We start from the raw sequence: 8,555 nt of genomic DNA on the forward strand, positions 1-8,555 counted from the left end.
TTTTGGTTTTTCTCCGGTACCGGGAACCGAACTCACGACCTTGCGCTTGCCAGGCAGGCACTTTTGCCGCTGAGCTAAATCCCCAGCCCCCTCTTGTTGCTTTTTTGACGCTGGGTTTCACTATGTATTTCAGGCCAGTCTTGAACTCACTATGTAAGGCAGGGTGACCTCAATTTTCAGCGATCCTCCTGCTTCAGCCTCTTGAGTGCTAAGATTACAGGCTTTTTTTCTTTTTCTTTGGTCTTTTTGAGACAGGGTCTCGTGTGGATCAGGCTGGCCTTGAGCTCACTTTGTAGCCCAGGCCGGTGTCGAACTCGCATGGATCCTCCTCCCTCAGCCTCTTGAGTGCTGGCATTACAGGCGTTCCCCACCAGGGCGGGCCAGGATTACAGGCTTGAACCACAACAGCCAGGAGTTGTAGGATGGTTTTTTTGTTTTGTTTTGTTTTGTTTTGTTTTGTTTTGTTTTTTGTCTTTTTGAGATAGAGTTCCACTATGCAGTTCAGGCTGGCCTTGAGCTCACTTTGTAGCCCAGGCTGGCTTTGAACTTGCAACGATCCTCCTGCCTCAGCCTCCCAAGTGCTGGGATTACAGGCTCTAGGCTGGTCTTGAACTCAGGGTGATCCTCCTGCCTCAGCCTCCACAGTGCTGGGATTACAGGCATGCACCACCACTCCCCACTTGGAGTTGTAGTGTTTGAAGATACATGTTTATTTGTCTAGGTCTGTGGATGGTGTAGATGGCTGCCTCCTTGAATCTGGTCTCAAGACCTTCCCTTTTTTTTTTTTTTTTTTTTTTTAAGACCTTCCCATCTTGAACAACTTTGTCTCAAAGAAGAGAGGATTTCAAGCTCTAGAAGACAATAACTACAAAGGGGCAAATACAGTTAGACTGACTAGGGGAGAGGTGAAGCAAAATTCTAGAATGTTAGAACACAATTTGCACTATTTAATTCCCTCAAACAGATCTGTGGAATACTGAGGTCCACAAAGGGATGTGGTTTAGAAATTACCACAGATTTGTTGGGTTTTTTACCTCCATGAATTTGGTGACAGAAAAGGTCATCTGTGTGTTGGGGGGAGTATCAAATGGCCACCATCTGTTTCTTTTCTTTCTTTCTTTCTTTTTCTTTTTCTTTTTCTTTTTCTTTTTTTTTTTTTTTTTTTTGTCTTTTTGAGACCGGGTCTCTCTATGCAATTCAGGCTGGACTTGAGCTCACTTTGTAACCCAGGCTGGTCTCGAATTGGCAATAATCCTCCCACCCCCTCAAGTGCTGGGATTGCAGGAATGCGTCACTACACCTGGTTTTCTTTTCTTTTTGTCTTTTTGAGACAGAGTCTCACTATGTAGTCCAGTCTGGCCTTGAACTCACAGCAATCCTGCCTCAGTCTCCTAGTGCTGGGATACAGGTATGTTCCATCATGCCTGGCAGCAGTCTGTTTCTTGATATTACCTTGCTCCCCTTACTGGGAATTAAACCTAGGGAGTGCTGAGCTATGTCTCAGCCCTTTTTAAATTTTTTTGTCTTTTTGAGACAAGGTCTCACTATGCAGTTCAGGCTGACCTTGAGCTCACTTTGTAGCCCAGGCTGGTCTCGAACTTGCAACGATCCTCCTGCCTCAGTCTCCCGAGTGCGGGGATTACAGGCGTGCACCACCACACCCGGCTCCAGCCCATTCATCTATTTATTTATTTACTTATTTTTATATTTTGGTACCAGGAATCAAACTCAAGGCCTCTCAATTGCCAGGCAGGCACTTTGCTGCTAAGCTACATCCCTGGCCATGTCCCAGCCTTTTTAATTTTTATTTATTTATTTATTTTTTTGAAAGCTGGTGGTTACAGGTGGCACACACCTGTAACCACAGCACTCAGGAGGCTAAGGCAGGAGGATCCCCATGAGTTCTAGGCCAGCCTAGACTACACTGAGTTGAAGGCCACCCTGAACTGCATGGCAGGAGCCTGTCTCACAAACAAAACGAAACAACAAAACAAAATTTATATTTTGAGACAGGATCTTGCTAAATTGCTCATGCTGGTCTCAAACTTTTGATCCTCCCGTGTCAGCCTTCTGAATAGTCGGGATTATAAAATATGCCACCGTGCCAGGTGTGATGGCGCACACCTGTAATCCCATGACTCGGGAGGCTGAGGCAGGAGGATCGTTGTGAGTTCGAGACCAGCCTGGGCTACAAAGTGAGCTCAAGGCCAGCCTGAACTGCATAGTAAGACCCTGTCTCAAAAAGACAAAAATAAAATAAAATATGCCACCATGCCCAGCTCACTAATACCTTTTACGTAGTTGTACATTCCAAATACCCATGCACAGATTTCTCTAGGATGTACTAGTTCTTCCTGAGAATGATTTACTTCAGCCCACTCCGCTGAATTAGTATTCCCTTCCCAGTCATCTTTGCATCTTCAAACTCAGCTCCTGGCACACAGATTTCATGATCCCGAGGTTAACTACTCTGCGGGTCTGTGTCTAATTCACCCCATCCTCACACACACTGCATCTCTTCTGTCCCTCTGCTTCTGGAGCCAGGTGTCCCCCTTGATGTGAAACTGGCTGCTCTTCTACCCTCTAGGACTTTTTTTTTTTTTTTGGTGCCGGGAATCAAACTCGGGACCTTGCGCTTGCCAGGTAGGAGCTTGTACCGCTGAGCTATATCCCGGCCCTACCCTCTAGGACTTTGTAAAAAGGAAAAATTATCCTAGTTTTGTGTGTGTGTTGGGACGGGGTGTTCCTAACGGGGACAAGAAAAGGAATGCCTGTACTAGCGAGGAGTCTTCGTGTCCCAGAGTGGTGCCCACCCTAAAGGGCAGGGTTCCTCGGTCCGCCTAGCCCTTTTTCATTTCGTATGGAGACAGGCAGCTTGGTAGTCAGCTCTCCCATCTCTTGATCTATACAGCAGCCTGGAAGGGCGCGACACCAGACGTCTGATGTCTCTCGCCTCGGAGAGCCCCTCGCTCTGATCCCCGCACCCTTTTACACTCCTCCGCCCCCCGCCTCCCAGGGCAGAAGGGCGAACAGGGGCAGACCATGAGTCACGGCCCGGGCCTGGAATGGAGGAGGGAAGCGCCGCCTCCCCTAAGGCCCCTTCTCTCCCCCGTTGGCCCTGCCCGCGGGTTCCTGCCTCTCCAGATGCTGCGCCGCAATCACTGAGTCTCCATCACCAGTTCCGCTGGGTAAGGGTCCCCCCGAAGGCGCAGCCTGGTACCCGCGGTGCGGGCAGAGCGTCCTGGAGGACCCGGAGCTCGACAGGCGCCAGCTTGGGTGGGGGCGCCTAGTGCGCGGGGTGAGGCGTCTGGCGAGCGAGCGGGAGCCCGGGCAGCGCAGCAGGGTGGAGAGAAGAGAGGAGAGGAGGGGGAGGCGAGGAGGGGGAGGCGAGGGCGGGCTGCGAGGCCTGGCGTGGCCTGGAGAGGGGCAGGGGGCGGCCCTTCTCCAGGAATTTCCGGGGATCGTGTTACAGCGCTGGCGCTGGCGGAGCCGCGTGGGACTCCAGGCCCTGCAGCCGACGGGGCCCCTCGCCCCCTCCTCCTGCGCCCCGGGCCCCGCAGCCCTCCCCTGCCCACACTGACCCCGTGCGGCCGGGCCGCGCCGCGCCCCGGGGCCACTGTTATGGTGGGGCCGCCCCCGCCGCGAGCTGTCGTCGGGTCTCCGCGGCCCCGGGTGATCGTGGGAGCTCTCCGACCCCGCGTCATTGTCGGGACCGCGCGGGCCCGGGCCGCCCCCGACGGGACAACCCGCCCCCGCCTGGCGGCCGAGGGGTCTCCCCGCCCCCGAGTCATCTTCGGGGCGCCCCGGGCCCGCGTGGTTGTGGGTTCGCCGCGGCCCCGCGTGATCGTCTCGTCCCCGTGGCCTGCGGTCGCCGTTGCGTCTCCCAGGCCGCGGGCTCCTGCAGGCTCCCCGTGGCCGCGAGTGATCGTCGGGACCCCCCGGCCGCGCGTGATTGTGGGGTCTCCACGGGCCCGGGAGGCAGGGGCGGATCAGAGCTCGGCGCCGTCTCGGGGCGCCCCGCAAGGCCGCAGGCGAGATGAACCTCCTGGCACCCGTGCGGAGGGACCGCGTCCTGGCGGAGCTGCCCCAGGTAGGCAGGCGCCAGGGCCACGTCGGGTTTCTGGCTGCAGCCGGGCGTGGGCGGGGAGAAGGCTGCACCAGACCCGTTAGAGGAAGGCGCCCGGCCCTGCTGCCCGCGGGCGAGGCCTGAGCTTCTGGGTGGTCCGCCCTCCCCTCCCTACCCAACCCGGGTTCCTTGGCTTCGAGAGAAGGGCCTGGAGTGGCTGAGCCCCTTCTCTTCGACACTCCCAGTGCCTGAGGAAGGAGGCCGCTTTGCACGTGCACAAAGACTTCCACCCCCGAGTCACCTGCGCCTGCCAGGAGCACCGGACAGGCACCGTGGGGTGAGTTAGGGACATCTGCGGTGAAGACAGGAAGACCTAGGGAATGTTGAAGCCATACAAGGGCACACATGAATGCACCCCCCGTTGGGGCTCTATTTCACCTCCTGCCAACTACATGGTGATGTCCCTTGTTGACGCCTCTGGGTTCTCCCTTTTCCTTCCAACAAGGTTGTTAGTCCTTGCAGAGTGGATGGAAAGTGTCCAGCAAAGGATGGTGGACACATAACATTCACTGAGCCCTAAGTCAGGGGGCTCCCTGTGTCTCCAGGCATGAGTCTCATTGTAGGTTAAAAGAAGTAGTAGTAGTAGGAACAATCGCTGACCTTAGCAGTGCTGGGCATAGTGGTGAAGTCCTGTAACCCCAGTACTCTCTGGATGAGGTGCCCCAGTCTGGGCTACAGAGGCTAAGGCAGAAGGTTGAGGCTGGGGGATTAATAGCCTGGACTACAGAGTGAATTCAAAGACAGCATGAGCTACATAGTGAGATCCTACATCAAAAACAAACAAAAAGATCATTAATCGAGCATTTACTGTGTGCTGGGCAGTGTGTTGGCTGATATCAGTGTCTTTTATTTATTTATTTATTTTCAGTGTCTTTTCTTACATGGAAAACTTTGCTAAAGATGCATTTTGAGGGGCTGGGGATATAGCTCAATGGCATAAGCGCCTGCCTGGCAAGTGCAAGGTTGTGAGTTTGATCCCCGGTACCACAAAAAACCAAAAAAAAAAAAACAAAAGCATTTTGAGCCGCGTGTGGTGTGTGGTGGCTCACGCCTGTAATCCCAGCACTGGCGAGGCTGAGGCAGGAGGATCGTTGAGAGTTCAAGACCAGCCTGGGCTTCAAAGTGAGCTCAAGCCCAGCCTTTCTGAGACCCTGTCTCAAAAAAACAAGCATTGAAACTGAGGTTCGGTGAAGTAAAGTGCCGTGTCCAAAGTCACACAGCTAATCGGGACTGGAAGTATAACCATATAGAGAGCTTAGCTAGCATGCACAAAAGCCTTGGGGTCCATCCTTAGCAGTAAAAAAAAAAAACAAAAAAACAACTCCTAGGGATGAAAACTAGTGTCCACTCTTGTGTTCAGCAGATTTAAGATCTCCAAGGTCATTGTTGTGGGCGACCTGTCGGTGGGGAAGACTTGCCTCATTAATAGGTAAGAGGGTGCTGAGCTTGGCTCCACCGGGTTGGGCAGGATAGTGCGAAGCCTAACCAGGACAACTGAGGGACAGCTCAGAGCACGTGGTACCTCCTCAGGTTCTGCAAAGACACCTTCGATAAAAATTACAAGGCCACCATCGGAGTGGATTTTGAGATGGAACGATTTGAGGTGTTGGGGGTCCCCTTCAGTCTCCAGCTGTGAGTGCTCCCCCATCCCTTCCAGCTGTCTTTCCCCTGGGGGCTACACCCCCACCCTGGCCCATGCCTCACTACCTGGGCTCTGCTTTCCTCCCTCCCAGTTGGGACACTGCTGGACAGGAGAGGTTTAAATGCATTGCATCAACATACTACCGAGGAGCTCAAGGTAAGGGATAGGCCAGGTGGGCAGAGGTCCGAGACAGCGCGCCTGGCCTCTCATTGTGAGCTGGGGAAATGAACCAAGGGTGTGTGTTCCCTCCCAACCTGGGACTGTTTCTGCCACTCTTCCAGCGATCATCATTGTCTTCAACCTAAATGATGTGGCATCCCTGGAACATACCAAGTACGTGAAGGTGCTGTGACATAGTGGGAGGGTCCAGGAAAGGAAGGTTGGGAAAGGAGGGGAGATCGGGGAAGAAGAATGCATCTGGGACATGGGTGTGTAGTTCAGCGAGAGAGCGCTTGCTTAGTGTGCACGAGGCCCTGAGTTCCACTGCAAACAAACGGAAAGAACATTGAGGGGAGGGGGACGGGTAGTCGGGCCTGTGATGTGGGTGGGATGACCCTGTCAGGGCCCCCCTTTCCTCACACCCGTCCCCCACCTGGCTAGGCAATGGCTTGCTGATGCTCTCAAGGAGAATGACCCTTCCAGTGTGCTCCTCTTCCTCGTGGGTTCCAAGAAGGACCTGAGTGTAAGTGTACATGTGTCCTTGGGGACCTTCCGGTTTAGGGCAGGAACTCCCATCTGACTCACCTGTTCCCTCAGACGCCTGCTCAGTACGCACTCATGGAGAAAGATGCCCTGAAGGTGGCTCAAGAGATTAAGGCTGAGTACTGGGCAGTGTCATCTCTCTCTGGTGAGTGTGGGCCTCTGGATCCCTGCCTTTCGCTCCCCTCATTCGACACTTGTAGGTGTCCCACATACCCCGGACTTGGTGCTGCCCCTGACACCTACCTGCTCTCCACATCAGGTGAAAATGTCCGGGAATTCTTCTTCCGCGTGGCAGCACTGACCTTTGAGGCCAATGTCCTGGCTGAGCTGGAGAAATCAGGCGCCCGGCGCATTGGGGATGTTGTCCGTGAGTGCTGTGCTCACCTGCTTGAGGGTAGCAAAGAGCAAGGGGAACCTCCCACCCGGCTTGCCTCACAGCTTTCCCACCCTTTTGCAGGCATCAACAGCGATGACAGCAACCTCTACCTAACTGCCAGCAGGAAGAAGCCCACATGCTGCCCCGGAGGGTAAAGTTGTCCAGAGTTGGTCTGGGGATCTATCTCAGTGGCACGAGTGCCTGCTTGGCAAGTGCAAGGTCCTGAGTTTGATTCCTAGTACAAAAAAAAAAAGAGATTGTCCAGAAACTGCAGTCCTGGAGCACTGTGCCTCCCTAACTTCAGAGATTGACCTCTGGACATTTGCATCTGATTTTTTTCAAGACCAAAGAGCTGCCCTTGGTGGCAGGACCCCCAGAGGGGCAGTTGGGACCAGGCTAGTCACTTCCTGCCCTCAGGCATCATGCCAAAGACTGAATGCCCTCCCACCCCTCTGGAGGTTCTCATGCCAGGGGAACAGTGTCCCTGGTGCTTTTGCTCAGCCTTTGTGTATGAAGATGCCGAATGCGATTCCAGCCCAACACTGTGCCTTATGCATTAAAATCTTTGTCAGCACTTGTGAGTGGATTCCTTTTCGGGGAGTGCAGGATTTGTAACGAGGGCTGTAAGGCTATCCGCGCTGGAGCAGAGCGAGCCTGCTGTGAGATTTTGATCATCCCTGGCCCCTGGCAGGGCTCCACGGGTTGGGAGGTCAGAGAAAGGTTTTAGGGGGCTGATCAGACCCTTGAAGGCTAAATAGCTGGGGTTTTTTTCTTTTTTTTTTTTGTACTGGGAATCGAACTCATGACCTCACGCTTGCTGGGCAGGCACTGTGCCACTGAGCTACATTTCCGGCTAAATAGCTGGTTTTGAGCACCTTTTTTCTCCTGTCCCCCAAATGCTTTCTTTTTTTTTTGTACCGGGACTCGCACACAGGACCTTGCGCTTGCTAGGCAGGTGCTTGTGCCACTGAGCTATAGCCCTGGCCCCCCAAATGCTTTCCTGCTTGATATTTGTATCTAAATTTCCACCGTTGGGGATTTTTTTTTTTTTTTTTTTTTTTTTTTTTTTTTTAAGACAGGGTTGTTTGGGTTTTGTTTTTTGTTTGTTTGTTTTGAGACAGGGTCTCATTCTGTAGTCCAAACCAGTCTTGAACTCACTCTGTTGCCCAGGCTGGACTCAAACTTGGGTCAATCCTTCTGCCTCAGCCTCCAAAGTTCTGGGATCACAGGTGTGTGCCAACATGGCTGGCTCTTCAAAAGTTTTTCTGAATAAGAGCCAGAGGCTCTACCCTCTGCAGGCCATCTAGTCAACCTACAAAGCATCCAAAACTCTATCATGGGCCAGGGATATAGCTCAGTGGCATAAGCGCCTGCCTGGCAAGTGCAAGATCCTGAGTTCGACTGCCAGTACCCACCCCCCTCCCCCAAAAAACAAAAACCAAAACTCCATCATATCTTTCCTCACTCCCACCTCTCCTCCCTCCCTCCTTCCCTTCCTTTTGTGGTGCTGGGGATAGAAATACTATTTCTTTTTTCTTTTCTTTCTTTTTTTTTTTTCTTCTTTTTTTTTATTTTAAAGAGTAAAGGAAGGATAACATAATAATGGGGGGACTTACCAAATTACAGACAAAATGGTAGGAAATTATCAATGGTTATTGTTTTACATATTGTTATCTACAAAATAGTTTCTCAGGAAAACAAATAGACAA

The 8,555-nt window shown here is 52.8% G+C and overlaps 1 protein-coding gene across 2 annotated transcripts; it reads left to right on the forward strand.

Annotated features, from left to right (window-relative positions):
- The first annotated feature begins 2,740 nt into the window (after nucleotides 1–2,740).
- Rab34 (RAB34, member RAS oncogene family) lies at nucleotides 2,741–7,420 on the forward strand. 2 transcript variants are annotated; one of them, XM_005402720.2, is made up of 11 exons: nucleotides 2,741–3,188; nucleotides 3,888–4,090; nucleotides 4,312–4,403; nucleotides 5,487–5,555; nucleotides 5,657–5,758; nucleotides 5,860–5,924; nucleotides 6,050–6,101; nucleotides 6,369–6,450; nucleotides 6,525–6,615; nucleotides 6,730–6,837; nucleotides 6,928–7,420. In XM_005402720.2, the coding sequence occupies exons 2-11, from the start codon at nucleotides 4,037–4,039 to the stop codon at nucleotides 6,999–7,001; spliced, it is 789 nt and encodes a 262-aa protein (XP_005402777.1). In that variant the 5' UTR covers nucleotides 2,741–3,188; nucleotides 3,888–4,036; the 3' UTR covers nucleotides 7,002–7,420. The 2 variants fall into 2 exon arrangements, with proteins under 2 accessions (XP_005402777.1, XP_005402778.1); XM_005402721.2 differs by having other exon boundaries at nucleotides 2,848–3,188; nucleotides 5,490–5,555.
- The last annotated feature ends 1,135 nt before the right edge of the window (nucleotides 7,421–8,555 follow it).

This window comes from Chinchilla lanigera, unplaced genomic scaffold (genome assembly GCF_000276665.1).
Source record: "Chinchilla lanigera isolate Chin_1 unplaced genomic scaffold, ChiLan1.0 scaffold00080, whole genome shotgun sequence".
Classification (NCBI taxonomy): Eukaryota; Metazoa; Chordata; class Mammalia; order Rodentia; family Chinchillidae; genus Chinchilla; species Chinchilla lanigera.